The following is a 27,698-nucleotide window of genomic DNA, read 5'->3' as shown; positions in this document are numbered from 1 at the left end:
GTTCGCACAAGTTTCGAATTCTGAGGGCTGCCGTTCGTAGGGGAACGACAGCTGGTTTACAGAAAAACCAATTTTAACAAATACCATTTTAGTTTTTTGTCCATGTTTATTTACAGGGATCTCAATTTATTCAGTTTTGTTTACAATAAATTATATAACAAAGAAAGCTTGTGCTGTAACCACTTATACTACTACTACTATAATTATTATAGACACATTTATATGTGTTTAATGAAGGACAAAATTAAAGTAATGAAAAACATTTGCATGAGTAAAGAGTGAGATTCTTAAAAATATTTTCATCATCACAGAAGAAATTGATTTTATCAGAGAGTTATTTTCAAGTCTCAACATTTTAGATGTTGGAGATGGAGAATGATACCCATAGTTAGTTAAGTGATATGGTGTAATAAATAGCTTTATTTGTCTGATGGACCTTTGTGGAACGTTGAAAGTTATAGGGGAGAGAATTTCCGGACAATCAATGAAACCAGATATAATTTTGAATAGATAAACTAATGATTTAATGTAACTTCGATTCTGAAATCAGCATGAAATATTTCTAAAATTGAACTGAATGTATAAACCCATCCTGTCTAATTTCGTAATAGTTAGTTTCCTGGCTTTGCCCTGATCATTTTCAGTAAAAATATTTGACTGCAACTGAGACAATCATATTCAGTTGCGTTGATGAAGTAATCTTAGAGAATAAAGTTGATACTGAAATTAGTTTCAATGAATATCTTATGAGGAGTACTTCGTCAACGCCGCTGACTTTCGTAGTTGCACTTGAAACGTTTGGAGTTTACCAAAGAAGACAACAGCAAAACCCAAAAACCAACCAAAACATTGAAGTCAGTCATGAAATCATACTACATGAGCTGTTGAAAATTATTGATGAAGGATGCTGAAATTTTCCCAGATTCAAAGATTGATTTTCATTTTTTTATAACTGGTTTTATTTTTCAGTTTGCAGTTGGATTATCCAGTGGAAAAAACTCCGTTTGAAACATGAACAACTGAAATACTTGAATTCCTATATTTAGTTCTGTGATCAGTTTTTTCAAAGAATATTTGATAAAGCTTCTGCCAAATATCTGATAAGGATTGTGTGATTATTTATATAGTTTTATTAATTTAATTAAATAACATTTATTGATCTAAAGGGTAAAACATGTTTTAGACAAGTAAATTGATGGATATATAGCCGTTACTATGTGGTAGAAGATCATTATGAAAAATTTAGATTTTAGACAAGTTCTATTGTGAAATTGACGTGATAGTCATTTTTACAATAAAAATAGGTATTTTGATATTTTTTATTTCTCAGTGAAACCGCTCCTGAACTTCCACTAAACATTTTTCCTAGTCCATCCTGTAGTATTCTACCCGATTCACACTCTGTCACAAAACATCCATTGGCAAATTCTAGCAGTATTCAACTAGAGAATATTCCTAATCCCATTTTGGTTTCAAATACTTGATGACATCCAGATTGAACCAAGATCATTTGGAGGTGATAATGTTCACATATCCATAACAATTCCAATCAACTTTGTTGATATCATTTTCAGCATTTTTGGGATGATGAGAGCTGCAGGTGGATGCAATACTCATCCCAAGTCAATTCAAGTTGGACAAATATTCCGCCTAATGTCCCTCTATTCTCTGATAAAACCGCCCAGGGAAAGTAATGTTAGTGGAGGAGAAATGATGAAATCCCTTCTTCATATTGGAGATCTGAAAGAAAAACAGCAAAAATTTATATTCTATATTGAAATAGAAAAAACTATCTCCGAAATTAAAGAGGACTTCTCAGGTATTGATGAAGCTTTTGCTTATTTCTGTGAATATGTTGCAAAAAAAATTAAAGGCAACACCAAATGTGGAGAATGTGTGGATTCGATATTGGAGAAGGGAAATGAAATAATCAATTCCCTCATAAGAAACAAGAGCAGAGGATTTTTAACATTACCATCACAAAAAATTAATAGCTTTCTTCATGATGTTGAAGCCACAATAATATCAGGTGTTTTTGAGAGGGAACTTAAAAGAAATTGCTTTCCAGTAATTTTAATCAAATTGTCAAATTTTTCTCCCAAAAATATTGTAGGTTGTGAACACCACAAGGAAGAATTGTTAAGAGAGGCACTGAGGGCATATTTGATCTCTAGATTGAATATCTGCTGTGCTAAAGAGCATAATGAAAGAGCCCTCGAAAATAAAAATTAAAAAAAATACAATTTTCTGTGAGTCAAATTTCGAAAAATCTGAAAATATCTGTTGAGATGTGAAACTCTCATCAGATGTATGTTTTTTTAAAATTTGATTGAATATTTTCAAAAAACTACCATCATAATTGATGATCACATTGTTTGAAAAAAAGAACTCTTTTACACACTCAATGTAAAAGGTTGTAGTGAGCAATTAAAGTATATCAGAAGACATTTTGTATTTGTATTCTAAAAGACGCTAATCTACTTTCATGCAGTCTGCAGAAATTCAACCTAGTGTTCTCTGAACATTACGGTATTTTACTTTTCGTGGGAACCTGAATATAAAAGAAATCCCATCACAAGGAAACTGGAAGTTAATTTACCACTGGTAAGGATATTAAATACAATTTCACCTCAGACTGATAAAAAACTAACTTAACTTTTGAACGGTTTGACGTAGAAACATGAAAAAAACGTTTGGGGGCTATTACCGATACTATTTTTGAAAAATATGAAATTTTAATTGGCATGGGGGTCAAGTGTCAAATTGATCTATCAGTGATGACCTGCACATGCAATCATTGCAAAAAATATGACTCAATGAAATCAAATTAAAATAATAATAATGGAAGATATTTGAATTAAACTTTGTTCAATTTATGCTGGAACTGTAAATTTCAATAATTATAAATACAGAAATCTTATAAACTTTAATATACTTTTACAGACAATAAATAGTTCACATTCTTTCTGAACCAAAGAAGTTATTCAATACATCTGATGATCAACGGAAGGTAATTGACCATCTTACATCTATTGTAAATTAATAAATTTTGCCTTGTAATTTCTCTCAAGTTATTTGCAGAACCCAAAGGCTTGCATGACGAGTTCAAGGTGGGACTGTAGTGCTATTTCTCTTGAGTGATTTTCTGTACTTAACGAGATGTGTATGTATAAGAAAATCAATGTCCTGATTCATGAGTAGAACTGCTAGGTGTGATACACATACATCCATAGTCACTATGAGTAGATGTATTTTGGTTGAATATCTATTAGAAAACAGCTGTGTTTCTACTCATTACATTGTTCTTCGTATATAAACTGCTTATTCCAAATTTTATGCATCAATGAGGAAACTTTTTAATTATTAATTAAAAAAAAAGGTTAAAAGTTGGTGCTTATCAAAATGATCTCTTAACAGGTAATCGAAAAGTTCGACAAAGAATTCACTGGGAATATTTCTTTGTAATCTAGTGAATTATTCAGTTTTTCCATTCCAATACCATACTAAAAACATGTATTCAAGTATATAATCTTTATACTTACCACCTGTTTTGCGGAATTCGTTCCGATAAACAACCAATGTCAACTACATAATATCTGCCAACATTTCTTGAGTTGAAATATCAAGAAATTACACGAAATTTCTTCAAAACTTTGCTTGGGTTGAAACTTCAACTAATAATTCACCAGAACTTGGACACTTATCTTTCAATTTAATACTGACAATTCGTCAATAACACTTAAAACACAAAAAATTCATTAACTCACTTTTTAAGTTATCCTAAAAGCACAGTAGGTATGAAAAATGAATGTGGAATTAAATATAAATACAAATACACCCTGTGTGGTCTTATGATTACAGTTTACTGTAATGACTGCTTGCGCCATCTGAAACGGCGTAAACGGCGTTGATCTCTGCTAATCAAGTTAGCCATAAATCCCTCATTTTACCCCAAACTTTTGCAGGTATGAGTAGATGCACCAGGGTTTTTAGACATCTTAGACATGACATTGACACATGTTATAATCAAAGTTGCCAACAGCATGACCATTCTAGTTTGACCAATAATATATAATAAACTGTTCTTCTACTTGAGGGTATCATCAGAGAAGGCGTTTTAGGGGTTGGTATCGGGACAAACTAAAAATAGTAAAAATGGTCGCTCAGTTATATTTAGGAAAGTTATACGTGAGTCTATTCTGAATAACCAGTTCTGTAACTAGAATCGTCCCAGTGATGAACCCGAATCACAGCGGTTCACACATTTATTTGGGAGTCATAGAGTGGTATACACCAATACGTCTTGGCACATTCATGTCGTTGGAATTGCAAAGGTTGCTTCTCAAAAGTTTTGAAAATTGTTCCGAACCAGAGAACTGTACACACCTCAATAACTTTTGGTGCTTTATAAAGCTCAGTTCAGACCTTCTTTGGAGTAGTGTTCTCATGTACGAATCTCTTCATCCAAATATACCCTGAAGTTGCTGGATTCCATCCAGAAAAGAGCTATCCGCCTGATTGGAGACGCGAACATCACGTGCAACCTTGCTAGTCTAGAACATAGAAGAAAGGTTGGAGATTTGTCTCTCTTCTATAGATACTTTCACGGAAAGTGTTCAAGTGACTTGGCACATTTGATTCCACCAAGAGCAGTACATATCAGAAATACGCGACGGAGTGTATAACTGCTCATCGTTTTGAAGTTCAGCTTAGTACACTTCGAAATTCACTGTTCCATCTGGAGAATTGCGTTTATGTGAAATAAACTTTCTGAGAAGGTTTTTCCAAATGGATTTAATCTCCAGCGATTCAAATCCATTGTGAATCGCTACTTACGCACAGGCACCGCTCTGAGAGCGCCTTAAGAATTTTCCTGTAGTGCTTGTGTCACAATAGAATAATACAACTAGTAGGCTCTCTTATCACGGGATCCGCCCGAGTTGGGGACCTTCAACCGCTCTTAGGATGAGATTCTCATCCTTGGCTTAATGCGCCTCAATGGAAGAAAAAGCCATTAACATAGAAAGAGAGAGAGAGAGAGAGAGAGAGAGATTCTCATCCAACGCGTTTCGTGCGGTAGTATCGAAGGATTTGACGGTACCACGGACATCGGATTAGTTATAATAAACGGTCAGAAATGGATATTGTGTTTGGTTTATTCGCTGTTATTATTGTTTTTAGTTTTTGTAGTTGGTTATCAGTGACGGCTCGTGCATTGGAGAATAGGGGAGGCTTAAGTCATATAGACTATATACACACAGAAAAGCGCGGAGGCGCGAAAATTTTTATGTTGTTGCACGCTTTGCTTCATACTTAAGTTAGGGCATGGGCATGACAATGCGTAAAAAGTGCATGAGGAGCTATGGACTTCATTTTAGTTTGTAAACCATTTAAATGGCCGGCCATGACCGTGCAGCCCCATCATAGGTTTGCGCAATTAACTTTTTCCTAAAATTATAGGTGTCACACATACGAATTGAAAAATTAAACAAATCGTCAGCTGTGAACCAAGATGAAACATCATGAAAACCCATAAAACGTTCTACCACATTACCATCTTTGACATATCTAAAAACGATCGAAAGTTGTGTCAACTTATTTTGTAACATCTCCATCCTGGAGATGTTACAAAATAAGTTGACACGGATCATTGTGAATGCTCCGTGGTTCATGCGAAATGAAGCCATCCGCAGAGATTTGCAGCTGCCTTCCATTCAGCAGTCCATTCAGTCGAGGAATTGAGGAGTTTTTGATGGCGCGGAAACTCACGAAAATCCGTTAGTTAGGGAAGCTATAGATTATGCTGGGGTGGGCCCTCATGTCCCTCGTTAACGGATGAACAGATTTTTCATCCATCCCACCCCAGCCAGGTAGGGGTACCCCGTGAAGGGCGGTACTGATGTCTGAGTACTTCATGCCGCCAACATCCCCTCAGTCATGAACCCATTTGTCTTTCTTCAGCTAAAATGGTAAGGAAGCTGGGCTCTAACCTGAATGAATTGAAGACGCTTGGTTGGTATGAACTAGAATCTAGAATCACTAGTTATCGGTGAATCATCAAGATGAATAAACCTCTGAAGAAGCCATTTCATAAGGGACCATTACAGGTTCAGTAATAATGTCCCACACAGCACTAGATATTCATGGAATATTCCCTGTATATCATAAAACGACCGTATATATTCCAAATATTCATAGAATATTCTTGAAATATATACATGCCTTTAGAATATTCATAGAATATGCTTGAATGAATATGGCAGGATTATTCCCGAAAGAATGTGCATAGAATGTCTATAAATGGATTATTCTCCCTTGAATATTCTAAGAATATTGTCGCTCGAATATACCATATGGTATATTCTTAGAATATGTCCCCACGGTATATTTTGGAATATTCTATACAATGGAATTTTGAATTATCTTATAATAACGCATTCAAATAATTCAATATTATTAAAAACAAAAATATTTGAAGATCTTAATCGAATGCATAACCTAATGTATATAACCCTGATAGTGTTAACCAGTTTTTGAACTCAACGCAAAGATTCTGGATGAATTGCTCCAACAGCAACTGTTGGAAACGACAAAAAAATTTGAATGGGCCAATAAATGAACCAATTGCATCAAAAAATTGGTTAATTCTCATCCTATTTGTCTTTTTGTATTTGAAATTATTTAATTACAAAGCGAAAAATCCTGGAAACAGAGAAATGGGGAAGTGAATAATTGGAGTAAACGTTTCTCATTGGTCAATTGAAGTGTAGCGCGCGACAGTCGAATAAGCTCTGTGAAAGCGGCTGTCCCTTAATGCATGGTACATTTGCGTTTGCGTTAAATTCGACATTTGATTCAATATGGCGGTTGACGTGGCAGGTTCGCGTGTGTAATGCATGGTGTGTTGGTGTTATTATCAAAGTATAATTCTGTCACGTTCAGTGTACCATTTATAATTTGGGGTTGTCCAATTTGCAGTACAGCGAATAGTTTGATTTTGGATCTTCAAACAGGAGAGTTGCATCTATTCAGTCTTCAAGAAAAGTAAGTAAAATGCAATAGTATCGATAGTAAAGTCATGGTGATTAACCTACTATACCTCATTTTAGGTTCGAGGAGAGTTGGTGTGTGGGATTTATTGGTTTGACTAAGTACATGTTTAAACTAGAGTGATTTCAGTTGTGTATCTTCAATAGAGAAAAGTAAGTGAATGACACATTCTTTTGTGTCATTTGTTTTCATAATTTTTATCACTCCTTTTCAAGATAGTATCAATTTGCCCAATAGGAAACAGAGTGGTACCTGGTACAGGCAGGTGCACCAAGGAACTGAAAACGTAATGATTACTTTTTTACAAGACAATGCATGTTGTTCTCCAAGTCATAAAATGTTGTAAATGTTCATGAGTAACCTATGCGAAAAATATCTATTTGATTTTTATTCCAGTTTTATTGTGCCACTTTCAAATAGTGATAATGAACGTTAATGTACATTTTGTTCCAGGTATTACTATTGAAACACTGGCTGATGCATTTTGGACAAATATAAGGAAAACTTTTCTGGTGAGCAAAGTTTGAATAACTTTAAGTAAGTGAAATTCATTGAAGAACCCATCATACCACTCATTTTAAATACTTCATTTGTGGGTTTATTTTTCTAAGTGAGAAACCTAACCTAACCCATTTCTTGATGTAATACACTTTTTCTTTTTCAATGAAATGATATATTTATTATTTTTTAATTAGTGCTGATGAATTCACAGAGTTGTTATTTTAGTATATATTTTAGTATACATTTGTTTGAGAGTAGGAACATCGTAATTTGAATACATTTCTAATATTTGTAATATGACAGTATTCAGGAATATTTTATTCAGTGAATAAATATTTTTAATTAGATTTTTTATTTTTAATATTGGTTGAAACGTCAAATATTTCAGTGTATATTGTTTTTAAAATATATTTGTTTGTGAATATTATGTGTTTTATTACTTGTGTGAATCTTGTATCAAAATGCAATATATACATGCCTAATAGCGGTTACTCGTCACATTCTTGGAATATTCCAAATATTCCTAGAATATTCATAAAATATATTTAAAGAATATTCTATGGTGTTTCTCTATTGTATATTCCTACAATAAACTAAGAATATCCTGAATATTTTATGAATATTCCTGGGGTTCTATTCCTGGAATATTCTTAATAGAATATACCTTAGATATTCTAAGAATATTATAAGATATTCCAAGAATATTCCCAAGGAATATTCTTAAAATATATCAAAGGTTCGCCAGGAGCACTTCCAGGGAATATTCTCCAGAAGATATATATATTCATGGCATATTCATAGCATAATACAATATGCTTAAATGTATATTCATGAAATATACCTGGAATATCTATTGCTATGTGGGGTTATTCCATCAGATCATTACAGAAACATCATTACCAAAAATTGTCCAGTCATTCTATGTCATTAGTTTCCGTACCTCACATGTTCATTATTACTGATATTATTTTTCATTATTATTATGTTTCGAGTGGCGTAGAAATTACATAGACCATGTTTTTATCGATTATGGATTTTGAAAAAAAAATATGTCTAGCTATAATTATTGCATTGAGTATGAACCGTTCTGTTATACTCCGTTACTGGATGAAGGAATGGTTGAAAAAAGGCGAAAATTATTCACATTTAGTGTTACTTAAAGAAATACGTGATACGAAAGAATACAGTTTATATACTTCATTCGTACTAATTCTGGATATATACGGTAATTCGACCTCATTGTGTATGTCACCAATTTCGCCAAAATCGCTTGTGAGTGGAGATGCATACATCATCTTTTATGAGAAGGAGGAAACGAGTTCGCACCTTTGAGCGTTTTGAAAAGTTATTTTTGAACTGTTTATTTTAATGTTATAATGAATTATATTAAAGTTTTTCTCCTAACGTCAGGAAGTTTTGATTCTGGTTTTAATTTTTTATAAATGACCATCAACTTATTTAGAGTTTCGTTTCTTTTTGTTTTGTTCATATAAATATCAAGAGACGAATTCCATGTTTCAGGAAGACTTTCATAAGTTCCTATGAAATTAAGAATTTGTTTGCAAGTGTCTTGGTATGTCATCATGGAACGAATCCAAGGAAGAAAAAATGATTGCAATGACGCGAAAGTTTCGCATATGATTTGAACCTAGTAGAAGAGGAAATGTGAATTTATTTTTGTTATAGTCAAATTACCTATTACACCTGCAAAAAAACAGGTTTCAACTCTGAGGTAAGTGACAAATCAATTGAATTGAGAAAAAAAAAACATAATATTCATTTTCTTAAGTTTGATCCAATAATAAAATTAAGAATATAAGTATAAGTAAATATTTATTCAGGTAAGCATAATATACAATATGAATTCAATATTAAAACTAGATAATTTGAGAAACTAGAAAAAAAAGGAAAGAACTAACTAAAACTGGAAATTGTGAGTCAATGCTTGTGTTGTAGTCATCAACCTGGATTATATCGAGTATTCATATGTTGATTGGTGAGTAGAAAGAAGGAAAAAATAAAAGTTAAATTCATTGTGAGGAAGAGAGTATACGGTTATTTATTGTATTTTGTATTTCTTACTATTATTCGAGTTCGTATACGGTTTTCAGTTTGTTATAATTTTGGTTCACATATTCTTTCAGTTTTTATTTCATTTTACGTGTATTATTCATATCACGTTTATTTCAAATAAAATCAACCATACATATACATTCTAACTTTTTGATTCACATTATAAAACATTAGACAGATTATATAAGTCGTCTTAATCTTGAAAATCTTGCACCAATGCTTCAGATACTATATCACTGGCGTTAGAAGCTTTTCAGTGAGACTTGTCTGGAGTGGTCCACAAGGATGATGCTGCTGAGGAGTATAGCGTCCGGTTTTCATTATAAACTATTGCTGAATTCTGAAGTAGTTGGAATTGGCGGCGTTTGGTTCAATAATTCCATTTGAGTTACTATTTCAAAAATTTTCGCTTTTGTACAAGTAACAAGGTCTGGTGGAAATTTTTTAACTGTGGCCGTCACGCATATGAAACACATCATTCTCATCATCGTTTTCTTGAGGTGATTTCGCAAGTTCATCAATGCATATCTTGAAAACTTCCCTGACTGCCTTGTTTTCTATCTAAAATTGATTTAGACAAGAATTTTCTTTTACTTTGCGATATTGAAGCAGTATCGGGCCCTCGACTTTCAGGTTTATGCGGATCTTCAGAGGTTTGTTGGTTTGGAGCACTTCACTCAATCACTGCTGTTTCAGAAAAATCGCCATCTGCAGTCAGTCAAAGTTGGCAGTAAATTGTCCTATTCTTTTCAGCGGCACTTCCTGTGGATCCTTTCTCTTTTTTTCCTTTGTGTAATGGTCTCTGACACTTTCCCCCCGTTTCTTACACTGAACGAGTAACTTGCACTGTAACTTGCACTAACCTCCTATGTAAATAAAAAAAAGGATAATTCTATAAAATGTAATGTTTGAGTGATGATTCAAATTCCAGTGAAATACGACACTTATAACACCTTATTATTGATTTTGTTTCAGGTTTCTAACCATGGGAGAGTCGTACAAATCGCTGTCGTTTGGCCACTACATGCTTTAAGCAGGATAGTACTTAGTGTTGGTTAGTGCCTATTGTTTGCCTCCTCCTAACCAGATATACTGGCATCAGAAAGCCAAGGAAGCGTTGGGTTTTCTCTATTGATGAGAGGTATGTAAGGATTGTGGTTCCATTTTCATCAGGAAGTCACTAAATAACACTAATCACACTAAACGGAACAAACGTTCTCAGACAAAACCTGACTATATATTGCGCATCATGAAACCGAATAGACTCCTATTCGATTGCTGGACACCGAAGTGATCAGACGTGCCGTAGCGATCTAGTGTGTTTTTTACGCCAATTTTATTGTGAATGTTCAGCCGTGCTGCAGTGTTTCTGGCTCGGTGTAGTTTGGTGCGTTGTGTTATTTTGAGTGAGCAAAAACGTTTCTGGTGAGTACGCTTGAATATTTCATTTCCGATTCTCTCCTGGTGCTCATCAGCTACTGGAAGTTTTCAATACTTTGTCGAGTCGTAGCAGTATGGAGGAACTGCTTGACAGCCTGATGGCCAGGGACAGGGGTGAAGTAATTACCCTTATGGGTTTATTACTTGACCGCCTGGGCCTGAGTCCAACAGAGCTGTTAAGAGGCAGCCCTGGGGCGGTAGCCCGGACGCCCTCTGTCCCCCCACCAGGGGTCAGAGAGCTTCTCGAGCGCCCGCCACAGAACACCTCCCTCGAAGGTGCTACTGCGATCACTACCCCCTCTACTCAAACCAGAGTAGACATGGTTCAGACGAAGCCGCAAGAGCCGGCACAAAAAAAGCGACGTCTACCGGAGGAGTTTCCTTCTCTTCCTCTCAAGCCGGCTCCTCCTAGTGTTGCAGAAAACACTGGAGCAAAGCCGAAAAGGCTAACGAAGAAAACCAAGCTTCGTAAAGAAGCAAAACACAGCGCCTCAGAGTCGGAGATATCGACCACTGAACCCTCCATCGACGGAGAGACGGAAATGTCGGTCGACGATTTCGAAAATAGATCCGAGATATCTCTCGCCACAATACAGGGTGGCCCGAGTAAGCAGGTTGAAAATCTCAACGATTCGGATAACATCCCCCAACCCCGCCCGCGTTCTGGAGCGCCCCAAAGCGCTAAGAAAATCCGCGTTCCCCCAATTGTCGTTCGCCAGAAGGACAAGTGAGTTAAATTCATCAAGCTAGCCACCTTTCATAAGGTGAGCTACACGAAAGCTGTGAACCTGGCCGACGGCATCAAGGTTCAGCCTCCGACGATAGAGGACTTTAGGAACATGTCCAAACTCCTGGTGAGGGAAAAGATCCCCCACCACACATACACCTTACCTGAAGACAGGCAACTCAGAGCCGTCTTCAGAGGAGTCCCACAACATCTGGAGACTGCTGAGATCGAGGACGCCTTGGTAGAGAAAGGCTACCAACCAACCTCAGTGTCACGTATGATGCGTGGAAACCGCCCGCTTCCTCTGGTTTTGGTTCAAGTGAGCCAAAATCAGAAGAACATTTACGACGAAAGGGAATTGCTCAACGTTAAAATCAAGGTTGAGCCCCAACATCAGAGGACACTGGTCGGACAGTGTCACCGATGTCAGCGGTTTGGACACAGCCAGAGAAACTGCTTGGCCATCCCTATCTGCGTCAAGTGCGCCGGCAGACACTTTTCAGGTGAATGCAAAAAGCCTAGGGCAGAACCCCCTAAATGCAACAACTGCAAGGGGGTGCATACCGCGAACTACCGAGGTTGCCCTGAGTTCCCCAAGGTTCGCAGGAGGACCAAGGTAGCAGCAAATGCCCCCCAAAAAGCATCCACACCTGGGAGGCGCCCTGCCGGAGCATCTGGCACGCGCCCGGGGATGAGCTACGCAGGAGCGGCTAAGAGCGGCAACACCTCCGCTAAGCCGACCCCAGCACCTAGAGATCCTAGTCCGTCGAAGGTTAGTGACATCTGCTCCGCTCTGGACCAGATGAAAAAACTCTTCACTCAGTTCCCCGTACTCGAGAAAATGTTTACGGTGAACACCAGCGTGATAACTGAAACTTGTTAATGGCTAGACAACCAACATTACCTAGCTCTCTTAAGGTCGTATTTTGGAATGCCAATAACATCTCAAGTAAAAAACTTGACTTCACAAACTTTCTCACAGAACACAACATCGATGTCGCACTTGTGCAGGAAACCCACCTGCACAATGAGCCTTTTGGTATCCCAAACTACCGTTTGTACCATAGAGAACGAGTTGGACGTGCTGGAGGAGGAGTTGGCATTTTTGTCAAACGCAATCTTCCTCACGTACAATTCGGCATTAACTCGGATCTGTTACACGGCACGGAAGCCGTGGGCGTTGAACTCCAACTGAGAAGAGGTCGTCATAGACTAATCTCAGTTTACAACCCTCCGAGGAATCGTCTACTCCCAGAATCACTGGATGAACTGCTGTTGTCGACAGATACCCCCACAATTGCTGCTGGTGACTTCAACGCCAAGCACAGTCTGTGGAGCAGAATCACCAACACGAACGGCCGAGCGCTCCATGCGCATGCTGACAGGCATGAGTATCGAGTGATGGGTCCAGATGAGCCTACGTTCTACCGTGGGGATAACAGACCTGACGTGCTTGATATCGCACTACTCAGGAACGTCTCCATGTCCTGCGAAGTGTACACTTTGTCGGAATTAGACTCAGATCATAATCCAGTCATCCTGATGCTGGGTGATGATCCCCCTCCTCACGAATATCGCGTGAGATCATCCACGGATTGGGAAGCCTTCAAGGCTCATCTAGTGGAGAACCTACAGACCGCGAGGCACTTCAAACTCGCAACGGTCTCGACGCGGCAGTGGCAGATTTTGAACTGTCTGTGAACAACGCTTTCAGCGCAGCCACAACCAGGACGGAGTGTCCTCTGCGAAACTATAATGAGTTTCCTCCTAGGATAAAGAACCTTATCCGAGAGAGGAACAGACTCAGACGAGTTTACCAGCGGACCCTCTATCCTGGGGACAAGACTGCTGCTAACAGGATGGCCAACGAAGTCAAACGAGCCATCATTGATTACAGAAACGAGAGGTGGAGTGAGTGTTTGGAATCTCTTGAACCTGGGGATGATGAGCTATGGCGAGTCACCCGCAGGCTCGAGAAGAGGAAAACCGCCCCCTCCCCTCTTCACGGACAGCGCGGTATCTGCTACTCCCCCGCCGAGAAGGCGCTGGCCTTTGCAGATACAATGGAAAATCAGTTCCAACTTAACGTTGATCCGGACGATGATATTGACCGTGATATCCGGCTGGAACAACGAGTTCAGCGTATCCTCAGGGAGAATGACGACGATGTGATCCGTCCAGCTTCGGAGGAAGAACTGAGGAGGTATATCAGAGCCTCCAAACCAAAAAAGGCTCCGGGAATTGATTCAATCAACAATAGGTTGTTGAAGCAGCTCCCGGAGAACTTTATCAGATACTTATTAGATATAATAAATAGCTCAATCGCCCTCAGATACTTCCCTCGAAGATGGAAGCATGCCGTAGTTGTCATGATTCCGAAACAGGGCCAGAACCCGCTGTTTCCCCAGAATCACCGACCGATTAGTCTGCTTTGCTCAGCGGCTAAGCTGGCTGAACGTGTTGTGCTGCAAAGGCTAACTGAAGAAGTTGAAGACCGAAATGTTCTGCCTGACGAACAATTCGGTTTCAGGAGGGCACACTCCACCGAGTTGCAGGCCTTGAGACTGGTCGAAAATGCCATCTCAGAGCTGAATAACAGGAAGACTGTCCATCTAGTCCTCCTGGATATTTCAAAAGCCTTCGACCGTGTATGGCACGAAGGCTTACTTCATAAAATGCTCGATTTCGACCTGCCTCGGGGCCTGATCCGGTGGATTAGGTCCTTCCTGAAAGGCAGATCATTTCAGGTCCGAGTTGAAGGAACCCTGTCTCCGGTCAGGGAAATCCAAGCTGGAGTGCCTCAAGGAGCTGTGCTGTCTCCACTACTGTACAGCCTTTACGTGAGCGACCTTCCGAGGTTCGATCACGTGAAGACTTCCCTATACGCCGATGATACGGCTCTCCTCGCTTCTTCCATGGGACAGGGGTTGGCGGTCGTCTACATGCAACGCGCATTGGACGACCTCGAACGCTGGTACCTACAGTGGAAGATTCGGGTGAACCCAGATAAAACTCAAGCGATAGATTTGGGGAGGCGAAACGTTTCTCCAGACACAAGAGTCACGATCTCAGGCAGGGAGATCGAGTCAAATACCTAGGTCTTTGGGTGGATCGCCGACTCACCTGGGCAAATCACATTGATTACATCAAAGGCAGGTTGCAAATGAGGACAGCCAAGCTCTATCCTCTCATAAACCGTAAATCAAAGCTGAATCTTAAGAACAAGATTTTATTATACAACACGATGTTCAAGCCTGTCATCATGTATGCTTCAGGCGTTTGGGGACAAACCGCTCCGACAAATCTCTCCATTCTGGAGAGATTGCAAAACAAAATCATTAGGATGCTGGTGAATGCTCCATGGTTCGTGCGGAATGAAGCCATCCGCAGAGATTTGAAGCTGTTAACCATACAGCAGTCCATTCAGTTGAGGAATCAGAGAGTTTTCGAGTCAGTGAAAACTCATGATAACCCATTAGTTAGGGAAGCTGTAGATTACACTATAGACGACCCCACTCGATTCAGAAGGCCCCGTCGCTCAGTTGAGTGAAGGCCCCACGACGTCTGTTAAAATGAACAGTTTGTTCATCAATACCCCAGTCAGGAAGGGGTACACAAGGCCAGAGCGGCATAGATGTCATTGACCTCTATGTCGTTAGCAAAAACAACACCTTGAGATTTGAACCACTCGCCCCCATGGCGAAAGACAGTTAAAAGGGTACGGGAAGAGATTTTCAACCTGACATAAATCAAGATGGATTTCGTCGAATAGACTCCTATCGAGGTAGTCGGTCTAAAACGTTGACACATCACGCGTCGGCGTGGAACGTGTTGCGCTCTTAAAGGAAAACAGTCCTATTAAATCTCTATGGAGAAGTTTGCGACGTATCAAGCTGAGCGTGACACGTCGCACGCGACGCAAAAAATGTGTCGCTAGAAAAACAGGGCTTTAACCGTACGTGGACCAAGTCGTTTACTGTGTTTTCACTTTCAGTTTCACTAGCCGCAGGTCCATTCATCTTGAGTCCACAATGCGCACTGACTGAAGTACCGAACTGAGTAATGACGAAATAATGACGCCCGATCATTTTTACTGACAGTATCCCTCCCCTGCTAAGAATGATGGGCAAATATCAGAATATCCGGATACGCTTCATTACCGCTTCAATATTCATTCCAGTTTCTTACCTCTACACTTTCATTATTAATGTTATCATTTTCAGGTAATAACATTATTACTAAACGTGTGATGGTCCTTATGTATTGCTTGCACGTTTTCCGATGGCGGACATATACAAACGAATGAACTATCACCACACAAATAAGTATTGCATGCTTGCAAGAGCTATGACGGCGTGAGCTTTCGTTTTCTCGACGATGAGAACAGCCGCTACACGTCAATCCACTTCGACGAGGAAACGGAAACTCCTTCTATCTTCAGAACTTTAGATTTGACAGGTATGACAGATGACACGAATGACAGTGACAGTTGCAGTCAAATTTGTGAATGTTTGTGTTTTCATTTACATTTTCTTAAATGTGTATCAAACAATTTCAATGAAAATAATAATGGTTTTCCGTTTATACGTGACTTGTTAATCAAGTTCTAACTTTCAATTGCTTTAATTATGTCTCGAATCCAATATTTGTTTGATTTAAAGACTTCTAACTATGAAAAATAGTAAGAGGCTTTTTAGTGATGTACACAGAAAAATAAAATGTTTCAAACTTGAAAATGGTCATAACTTGGAAGTGGATTATAATATTATTTATTGTCACCATAAATGGCACTGAGAAATTGTGCCCGAATAAATGTATATGTAAAAGGAATTCAAATGATGGTTTCATAAGAATGGTCTGTGGAGAAAAAGACAAAGCAGAAGATAAAATTATTCACATTGATGAACTGGAACTTCTTAGTGTGGCCAGCGAGTTGATCCATTTGTGAGTTGATTTGTTTTGGTTCATTGTCTTTGTTTAATGAATTATATTTAATGTAACAGTGTTAATACTAATAGATTAAAGAAATAATAGCACTGTAGGTTATTGTGGCATTTAGAAAAGGGATTGTTAAAGAATAAACTCCAAATGACACACTTTTATACCGAAGAACAGTAAATACAGCAAACAAGCTCATTATTAATAATAACGGAAAGAGGTATGAAAATCCAATTGTACCTACTTACATAGATACTGCTTTTTAATGTTTCGAATGAGAGTTCATTCTTGCCCAGATGTTAAAAGCAGTACCCTAGTTTTTTAACCGAATTTATTGATATAAAATATAACTTCATGCTATACAGTTATTTTTCCAAGCACAGTTTCTCAAATCATGTAGCATTTTATTTCATTTATGACAAATTATTGATTAAATGCTTGGATGCAATAGATTCATTTGCATATGCATTGAACAGACTGTTCTTTTCATTTCAAAGTTACATTAATTTGTCAGTCATGAAAATGTTATCTTGAATGTACAAGAATCTAAAACTGAACTGTATTGATACTAATTATTCTCCTTAAAACTCCCCCCAACTCCATGGGGGCAACTCGGCTGAAATATTTTCAAGATGGCTGTGTCAATTTCGTAATTTTAATGGATCACCATATACATTATAACATTTTTGGATTATATCTACATCAGAATCTAAATACTTTTTGTGCATAATGTCCTATATCGAAGTCTAACGGTTTTTGACATATTTAATTTTTTTTTGACAAAATTTTGCAGACCCTATAATAATTATCAATTTTTCCTATTAGTAAACCTTTATCATTATATTTTGGTTGGTTTCTTTGTAGAGTAGAACCAAATTTAATAGACTTCATATGAAATTTCGATAATTATTAATACAGGGTGGTCAAAAAAAAGAATATAATTTAAATTTAATAAATCGTCTAAAGTGACTCCCGTTTTTATGATTGAATCGTATTAAGCAATAAAAATATTGGTAACTTTGTACAAGGATACCTATTCCGAATATTAGTAGTTTTTAAAATATTTGCAATTTAATATTTTCCTTTCAACAGAATAATTACTATGCGGTTTCTAAATTCTGTCGGTTGGCCATGACTGCGCGGTGTCACAAAACAATTAATTGTTATGTCACTACTTGTCATTTAAAAATTGTCAATAATAAATCATGTTGGGACGATTAAATTCCACAAACGAAGATTATTGGATTTTATTATTTCAAGGACATGTGTTACATTTGCGACCCGATTTGCGGAAAAAAAGAAATCACCAGATACTGTCAAGAAAATTATACAAAACTTTTGAAAAATTAGAAAAAAAATTACAAAAATTATTTAAGTAAATGTTCAAACTAATGGTCTTGAACTTCTAGACATTTCTCGCAACTACTTAGTGATTCCACATGGGTGGCTCTCCTTTCTAACCGAGAGTTAAGTTCTGCAAATGCAGTTCTGATCCTCTGCATGCAATTTTCTTTGGTTGTTACTGCGGTGTTATAAACATTATTTCTGACTGTTCCACAGATGTAGAATTCGAGTACTTTCAGATCTGGGGATTGTGTAAGATGTTACGATAATGCTCACCTAGAAATTATTAAACATGTTTTATAACTAGAAGAATTCAAAACTGTCTTCATTTACCATTCAAATTGTCTGCATAAAATTCTAAGGCCACGACGCTGTCATTTCTTATGGCACAATAAGCATTAAATTGCCTGGAATCTTGAAAATTTAGTTCTCTAAATGGATGTACATGAAATTCCCAAGAATGGGAATTTTGTCAATGAAAAATCCAATTTTTCGTAAACTTCGCTTCATTCATCCAGATAATATTATACAAAAAAACATTTTCTTGAGATTGAAGTAAAATTAATTCACAGAATTCTATTCTTCGTAAAAAGCCGTTCCCTTTAAAATGTTGAACTTTGGAAAAGACATGGATGGAACTTGTGGTTTCTTAAAATTCTTAGGATTGATGCCTGAGATATTCCCGATTCTAATGCTACGTGTCTTTTAGATATTCTTGGGTATGTCGCAAAATATCCCAAAATTGCAATGTCAATATTATCATTGTTGAGTACTGGTTTATTATTCTGCACTCTTGCTCTTATAGATCCAAAATTTTTGATATTTTGTATAATTTTCTTGACAGTATTTGGTGATTTTTTTTTTCGGAAATCGGGTCGTAAATGTATCACACATCCATGAAATAACTTTATCACATTCTCCGAAAATAATAAATAAATTTAAATAATCTTCATTTGTGTAATTAAATCGTACTGGCATGATTTATTCTTGACAATTTGCAAATGACAAGTAGTGACATTATCGTATCAACTGATTGCTTTCTAACGCCGCGCCGTCATGGCCAAATGATAGAATTTAGAAACGGTATAGTAAGAACTCTGTCAATAGAAAAATATTGAATTGCAAATATTTCAAAAACTACTAATTTTCGGAATAGGTATCCTTACACAAAATTACCCTTGTTTCAAATGCTTGATACGATTAAATCATAAAAATAGGGGGTTTCCATTTGAAAAAACTCACTTTAGATAGTTTGTTAAATTTCATTTATGTTCTTCTTTTTTGACCACCCTGTATCAATGAATATTGAAATTTCATATAAAGTCTATTGACTTTGTTTTCCCTCTACAAGGAACCCGACCAAAACATAATGATAAAGGCTTCCTTATAGGAAAATTTGATTAGTATTGTAAGGTCTGCAAACATCATTTTCGACATATAAACTTAAATATGTCAAAGACGGTAAAACTTCTGATGTAGAATCTAGAAATGTAATAATATATAGGGTGTTCCATTTAAAATAACGAAGTTGACAGCTACTTCCGGTATAACTGGAACAAGTGCATTTTTTTACTATGAACTTCAATTCTTTTATACAAAGGTCTTTCCACTCACTAGGCAAAGTGCTATGAATTAAAAAAAATAATTCTGTTTGGCTTTGTTCTGATAATGCATCTTCGGTAGCCTGATGATGTCTTTGTGTTTTGTGTCATGATTGTGAATCCTGGAGAGTCACCATTAGATTCATTTTAATTTTTATGTACAAACAATATTGTTTCTAGAATAAAAATGGAAGGTAAAGTAAGAATGCCCCATTTAATAAAGATTGGTTTAGCATGGGTTTTGGAATCTACTTTTTATAAATCTCTCATTACGTTTTTTTAGAGAATGGACCTAGTTATTATACATTGGTATAGTCAGTTGTAGGCTATTTTACTTGTGTTTGGTCACATCATATCAACAGTCTAGAGAGAGTTCAAAATGAATACTCAAGATATTCTGCCTTTGAACTGAAAATATCTCCCAATATTTTTCTCTATCTATAACACTGATCTTCAAATGCTTGTAACGTATATGCTAATATTATATTTCACCACAAAATACTCAATTCTAGAACTGTTCAGGAATTCTTAGCAAATAAATTGTCATGTTCCTCTTCGAAAAACACATAGTATATAGTTATTCACCACTGAATACTGTCATATAGGCAACTATAAAAACATTCTCCTTTATTTTGATTTGAATCATTCGCCTGATGAAAATCTTTGAAGTAAATTACTACCGAGATTACTACCCACTGTCTTGAATTTAATTTATACTTTTTTCTGTTATCTATATTGTGTAATTATTATTATTAACCAGAATAAGAATAAGTCCCAATTTAAATTCTACCTTCTAGGATCAGATTTGAGTTTTTGAATGTTAACACTATGACATTTTTCATGATATATAATTTAATTTTATCACTTTCTGTATATCTAGCAGAAAATAATTTCACTCCAGAATTGTCTTCTTCTTAAAATATTTATTGTTCCTTTCATTCAGAGGAAATTATCACGAGTTGGATAGAACTGGCTGATATTTGATGAAAATCCATCTTAACATTAACAGAAATAATTACCTGTAAGATTTTCATTATAAATAGTTTTGCAAAACCATGACGCGTGTCGTGGTTACACTTTACTGTTGGATTTTCACTGTGAAGGGTGTTATAAAACTGCAATACATATTTCGCTATACAATAGCTTCCTCAAGTGAAAATGAGGAAGTTAGTGTATAGCAGAATATGCGTCATGGTTTTTCTAAAACCCTTTATTATGAAAGTTATGACGTAAATTGTATCAGTAAGTGAAAGGAATTATCATGTTTCTACATGGATAATAATACCGAATTCCGTGTTCGTAATTAGCTGTTTTTGAGAACACACTTCTAACATATTCTTGTCACTGAATATTTTCAACACATTACTAATTTGAATATTTGTGAAATTATAATGATGTCTAAATTCATGGAAATATATTTTGACTCAGAAAAAGGAAAGTATTTATCGATGGCCACTTGTCAGATTTTACATACAGTTGGTACAAAAAAAAATTGTTTTGTATAACTCACCAAGTTTTTTGATCATTACAAACGTTTTTTAGGAATTTGTCTGGTAACCTCCTTCAGTCATTCTCACCCAAAGTGGAGCTGATAACCCTTCAGAAATTGTGAGTTTTGTGCCATTTCTGCGAATATCTACTGATGCAGCCTAATTTTTTTCAGAGATTTGAGTAGAAACCAGTTGACTGAATTGCAGCCGCATCAGTTTAGTGAAGTTCCAAATTTGAGGAGACTAGATTTATCTGAGAATGCAGTCAGCCATATTGATTTATTAGCTTTTGATAAATTGAGGCATTTAGAAAGACTGAAATTGAATGGAAATAAAATAAGCACCATTATTTTGGGCACATTGGAGCCCCTAGAAAAGATTGAACAACTGTATGTATTTTATGAATAGAAAATTCAGAGCTTTCTCTGAATCATTGATTTATTTTTCAGGGACATATCAAATAATCCCCTCAATTGCGACTGTGGTTTACTATGGCTCCACGATTATAGTCAGAAGCAAAAAGTTAAACTTGTGTCAAATCCTAAATGTTCATCTCCATCAACGTTCAAAGGTCGCCCATTACGGAAACTACGAATTGGTGATGATATTCACTGCAGATCACCTGCTAGTAATAGTGGATCGTTTGCCATTGAACTGAGCCCTAATGAAAACCAAGTTGTTTTCGAAGGAGATCCATTATCCCTTCATTGTGATGCTCCAAGTATATCAGATTCACCTGAGGAACACTTGCGTTTTGGCTTACAATGGACCTGGCTCGAATCTGACCCCAAGCTAAATTTTTCTGATATTCGAATTATTAATGATACATTGGGAAGTGCAGGCCGAATATCTAGTACTCTTACTGTTCCTAGATTGAGAAAAAAACATACTGGAATATGGAATTGTGTTTTCATATCCATACATGGAAATCATTCTAAGAGTGTAGCCATTGTTGTCATATCTGATGATACCAAATACTGTCCGATGACGCTCACATCCAACAACAAGGGAACATATAATTGGCCCCGAACAATTGTTAATCATACGGTTTCTATACCATGTGAGTCTTTGAACTTGAATTATGATGTAACACATCAAAAAGCTTTTTACACGTGCAAGGATAATGGAGAATGGTCAAATTTGAATACTAAAGAATGTTCATACATTTCGGATACCACCAAAATTCTTCTGCAGTTTTCTAAAGTCAATACGAGTATAGAGGAGAGTGCTAAACACTTCAGAAATTATACGTCAAACATATCAATTTTTAAAGATATAATGGATTTGTTTTATGCAGTCCTGACAATTGAAAATTACATTATATATGCACCGCCAGAGCATGTTGGAACCATTGGTAGTATTTTGATGGATTCTGCAAATAATTTGATGGAACTTCCAATGACTTACATCAGTAAAACAAATTTAGAATACAGGATTTGTGAAAAGCTGGTTAATGCAACAGAATCTATTGCAGTTCTTAGTGCTTCTAATTTGCACAAGGTAAAAAAAGTTATATTTTTATAAAAGTATATTAGGGTATTCTATAAAGATGTCAAGTTTATCAGTATTGTTATCGATTGCTTCATGCTTTGAAAAGGATTGTTGAGAGATTTGATTAGTTCGAAAGGAGGAACAATTGAAACTTATTAATTTAGTTTTGTAGTTATGTATCTGGTCAGGATTGCAGGCCACACTGGCTTGAAAGAAATGAAGCTGCTTGACTCCCTTGCCAGGGAGTGTGTTGCAATCTGTCGTTGGCATCACTTAGGAGTTTGACAAACAAACAGTGAACACCTGAATTGCAAGTAGAGTTTTAGACTTATGTTGAAATCTATCAGGATTGGGCTACTTTAAGGCGTTGACATTTTGTCACCAAACAATTTTTAGATTATAGCAAGGATGATCTTTTAATTACATATGATAATACTGACCAATATTTGATGAAAATCCATTATTATAAAGTATTAAAAAAAACTCTTCAATGTGAGATTTCCTTTTGACTGTTTACAAAACCGTGACACGTGTTTCTATATGCAATAGAATCTTCAGGCATCACAATACTGGCTTGACAAATTTTATGTCATGCTTTTATAGTAATTTGAATCCCAATGGATAATATCACCTGACAAATTGAAAGAATGGAAGAGCATAGAAGTAGTTTTTTGAATGAGAAGACCAATTCAACATTTGCAAACTACCTTCTTACAGAAACGCACATGTTCAATCACAATTATGACATGTTACATTTGGAAGAGAAAGGTTTAAGATTCAACCTTTTGGAATGCTCAGAAGTCAATAGATTTAAGAATTCTGGATTATTGCTTATTGATCAAACACATTTGAATTGTTCCCCTTTACTGAATTCAGTTTGAAATGAGGAAATTGTTATTTAGGATAGATATTGAAAGTATGTAAAATGAGGTATCGTAAAACTTGTATTCATTATTCTCCAGTTTAATGAGTTGTTTCTAGAAAGCTAAATATTTTATGTGATGAATTTATCAGGTAGAAATTTGTCAGGCAGTAATAGTCATTAGGATTCAAATGACTATAAAAGTATGACACAAACTTTGTTTATTCAGTATTGTGACGCCTGAAGATGTTATTGTACAGCGAAACAAGTGTTGGGATATCGTAAACTTTCAAGTGGAAATCTCATATTAAAATGTTTGAATACGTTATATTTACATATACTTGTTGATGTCCACACCTATCAACTTCAAGACCAATGTCCCAAATTGGAGAAACACTATAATTTTTTCTTGATATGCTATCAAACTAGATACCATTGTAGATATAGTATAACAAAACTTATTTGAACAAAAATCCTTCGTAACCTCCTGTAATATTGAAAGGGGGTTAAAATGTGTATTTGTATTTACCTATTTATTAAACCTTTTACCTTTCAAGAAATTATGTCAACAAGCACTTAACCTGACATCATAAGCAAAACCTGCTGCGATTCTTGATAATTCCTGTCAGATTATCCATTAAATATATTTATCATTTCCTACACTTCTTCAGTGTTGAAGAGGTACTGATGCTTTCGTACAGGCCAGGAGATACAGTATTGTATTCACTGGGGGAAAAGTGCCAAATTCATTGGAAACACCAATTTTCCACCTTCAAGCAGATACTATTCGATGTAGAACTACTTGAATATCAAAGTAACATACTATTTTTCATGAAGATTTCAGCTCAATGTGATGCAAATATTGTCTGAAAAGAGGAGAAAAATAGAATAAATATCTAGAAATACTAATTGAACTCAGTTGATTTTCCCATTCCATTCTGGTGCAATAGTCGTTCTGATCGGACGGTAGCCGGTCGGTTCGACGTGGGTGCTTTGTTCACTCACTCAAATCGACCGCCGTGTTGGTCAGTGGTTCAAGCCCCAGGCTGAACGATCGATTTTCACTTGCTATCGTCCAACCCGTGTTAGAAATTACACGTTAAAAGGTAAGACCTCGTTAGTATTTGGCTCGCACAAGTTTCGACTTCTGAGAGTTGTCGTTCGTAGGGCTGCGACAGCTGGTTAACGGAAAAACAGATTTTAAACAGACTGAGATCATTTGAAGACTATTTTCTAATTTTACCAAATTTGAATGCAGGAAGTTTTCATTCTTGACTCATTACTTCTATTAAGGATACATGATTCTTGGGCCCAATAACCATTTACGCCATGGTGTAAGAATGGACTTATTGAGAATTTGGGAAAAGGGTTAAAAGGCAAATATATAATGCTAATAATAATCACAATATTTGTTTTTTTTTATTATTCTGAATAATAAATATATTATTATGTGAGTAATTTAAAAAAAAAAATTTTAGAGCCATCTAGCTATGGAGGTATTCCAAGTAAAGAAGGATGGTTTTCAAGGACTGAAATGTACCTGGTACCTAAATCCAAACAACAGAAAAGACTCTTTATTTTCGTGTGTTCCTAGCTTCCCCCAAGACAGCATAGGTATACATGGGAGTAGTATAGATGCATCTGTCACCATACCTGCTAGTTTGTTTCAACAACTTCTAGAAATGAAATTCAATCTTATTAGTAAAGCATACAATATTCTGGTAGCAATGCACTCTACAAACAAGTTATTTCCCATTGACCAATTCAGAATGGGAAAGGAGGATGTAACTTCTGCAGTGGTAGGAGTAAAATTAGGTAAGTGCTATTATGGAAATTCTAAAAATTGTTCAACTTCCAGTAAATAAGTAAAATAATATTATACTAATATTATAAATGTGAAAGTTTGTGAGGATGGATGTATATGTAAGTATGTTTGTAGGTCTTTCACGCCTAACCGAGTGATCAGATTTAGATGAAACTTTACATAAAAACAGCTATAACGTCAGAATAACGTATAGGCTATAATTTACAAAGGTTTTGTGTAATTTTAGTCATAATATAAAGATAAGTATTGAGTAAGTCGGAAAAATTATTGCTGCCTGAGAGTGCTCTGTTCATACCGTTGGAGTTACATGAAGATAATGTACTGTAAGATTGTTTATCTTAAATAGTTATAAATAAAAGTCCGCGATAGCATATATCAACCTCTTATGTGGTAGTCACTATATGCAAACTACTGAGCCATAGATACAATTAAATTGGATACTTCTTTTTAATGCACATTTTAGAATATCTCTCAAATTCTGATGAAAATTGATACAATTGTCGTTTTAAGTATTTAACATAGATGAACTTTGTCTTTTACATTAAGTAATTTGGGCGAATCATTGAAAAGTTATCACGATAAGATTAACTTAACGCAACGCAATAAGCCATTTCGCGTTGTGTCTACTATAAGATGACCGGGGATGATACGCGGAGGTAGGGGCCGGCGGTCTAAGCAATGAAGTTACATCGCCGAGAACGCGACCCGAACGTGGGCAGACGCGTGAGCGCGTGAGAGTTTTGGTATACCTATACCTCATAATGAGGTATAAGTAACATATTTCATTTCTTGAAGCTATTTGTCATATTAAGGTTCATGACAGACCATTTCAAACAAATAGTTACACATTTTTTTATCAACCCAACTTCAACTGACGGAATTCAATTCAATCTTTGAAATCCTATTTTTCCCCATGGGCGTGGAAATTCCTGATTCCTTTTCTTGATGCTCTTTTTTCGCAATACAAAGAACCTACCTGCATATTCCAAGATTTTAGGTCCAGTAGCTTCGACTGAACGTTAATATAAGAGTATCGGTTAATCAATAGGTACCCACTTATATAATACTAGCTGTTCTCAATGTTTTACCGACATTACCGTGGGAACCTAACCTATGTGTTATTCCAGGTCATGATCTATCTATATACCAACTTACAGTGAAATCCCTTGAGCTGTTTCCACGTGAAAAAGTAAAAAACGTAAATACATACGTTACATTTACCCATCACAAACTTTTTGTATTTATAATATTAGTAGAAGTAGTTTTAGTAGGATTACCAATGTATTTCATTCTAATCCTTTCAGTTTTTTTTTTTTCTATTCAATTTTGTATAAGTGGGTACCTATTGATTGACTGACTGACACGCTTATATTAACATACAGCCGAAGCTACTGAACCTAGAATCTTTAAATATGCCGGTAGGTTCTTTGTATAACGTAAATGAGCATCAAGAAAGGGAATCAGGAATTTCCACCCCCGAAGGGGAAAATAGGGGTTTAAAGATTGTATCGACTTTCGTTGGTTTTAAAGTTGGAAACCTGAAATTTTGGGTTAATAAAAAACCTAACTATTTGTTTTAAATGGTCTGTCACTAAACTTAATGTGACAAACCAAATTCTACGCAAGCGAAGCCGCAGGCAACAACTTACCTATTCAACTATTTATTTGAATATATCTTATCATTTTGAATTCATTAATTACACATAACTTATTTTTTAAATCTTTTCGTCTCTGAATATCATCATCGTAGAGTATCTTTCATTAAACACACATAGTATCTCTAAAAATGGTATATTTAGGGAAGGGAAAGAGTATAATGGTCACATCGTCAATACTTATTTCATTGCTCTTGACAATGATTTCTGATCTTCAAGAGGAAGATATTCCTCTTGAAGATCTTCACATGGTTATCAAAACACGTGCCGAGGTTTTAAAATAATGGTTTGGTGTTGGGGAAAAAACTCCAGTAATATTCATTACTACACCAAAGGTACCAAACAGTGCATTAAAAGAATGAAATTATTCACAACCTTAGAGTTGTATATCCTCAAATATCTCAGTCACGACTCTCCTGTTTTTTCGCTGTTACTAAATTTTTTCGACAAACTCTGTAAAGATTGGTTTAGCTTTCTCATTAATTTTATTAACGTCGTTATGTAAACCTTCTAAAAGATAACAAAGGAACTCCTGGGCGTCTTGATGCGCATGATCCATAAATCGAGGGGCATAACTTTGAATCTTACTTTTTGAAGTGACTGTGTTCACTACTCTATCAGATGAATCTTCTGACCATAATTCCTTGATAACTTCTACGAACGCTTTGATTAAAGCACCCTCCATACTAGAAATACTAGTA

At 36.1% G+C, this 27,698-nt stretch overlaps 1 protein-coding gene and 3 long non-coding RNA genes across 6 annotated transcripts in view; 1 reads left to right on the top strand and 3 right to left on the bottom strand.

Annotated features, from left to right (window-relative positions):
• Positions 1–1,073: 1,073 nt before the first annotated feature.
• On the bottom strand, positions 1,074–4,004 carry LOC141481471 (uncharacterized). The gene is made up of 2 exons (XR_012464998.1): positions 3,543–4,004; positions 1,074–1,740 (listed from the first exon to the last, which is right to left on the bottom strand). It is a non-coding gene; the product is annotated as an uncharacterized lncRNA (long non-coding RNA).
• A 12,264-nt stretch (positions 4,005–16,268) lies between these two features.
• The window catches only part of Remo (Remoulade), a 99,591-nt gene continuing 88,161 nt past the window's right edge, over positions 16,269–27,698 (top strand). For all 3 annotated transcript variants that reach the window (XM_074173057.1, XM_074173055.1, XM_074173056.1), the window contains exons 1-5: positions 16,269–16,735; positions 21,217–21,282; positions 21,338–21,553; positions 21,614–22,664; positions 24,996–25,332. In XM_074173057.1, coding sequence (XP_074029158.1) covers positions 16,527–16,735; positions 21,217–21,282; positions 21,338–21,553; positions 21,614–22,664; positions 24,996–25,332 — 1,879 coding nt within the window. In that variant the 5' untranslated portion in view covers positions 16,269–16,526. The remainder of the gene's footprint in view (positions 16,736–21,216; positions 21,283–21,337; positions 21,554–21,613; positions 22,665–24,995; positions 25,333–27,698) is intronic.
• LOC141481472 (uncharacterized) lies at positions 17,961–20,390 on the bottom strand. Its single transcript, XR_012464999.1, has 2 exons — positions 18,407–20,390; positions 17,961–18,349 (listed from the first exon to the last, which is right to left on the bottom strand). It is a non-coding gene; the product is annotated as an uncharacterized lncRNA (long non-coding RNA).
• LOC141481473 (uncharacterized) lies at positions 23,336–24,377 on the bottom strand. The gene is made up of 2 exons (XR_012465000.1): positions 24,067–24,377; positions 23,336–24,004 (listed from the first exon to the last, which is right to left on the bottom strand). It is a non-coding gene; the product is annotated as an uncharacterized lncRNA (long non-coding RNA).

This window comes from Leptinotarsa decemlineata, unplaced genomic scaffold (assembly GCF_025532065.1).
Source record: "Leptinotarsa decemlineata unplaced genomic scaffold, Ldec_3_MD MMD2_tig00000199_RagTag_RagTag, whole genome shotgun sequence".
NCBI classification, from domain to species: Eukaryota; Metazoa; Arthropoda; class Insecta; order Coleoptera; family Chrysomelidae; genus Leptinotarsa; species Leptinotarsa decemlineata.
The sequence above is the reverse complement of the archived record's forward strand: the minus strand, read 5'-3'. Positions and strand labels throughout refer to the sequence as shown.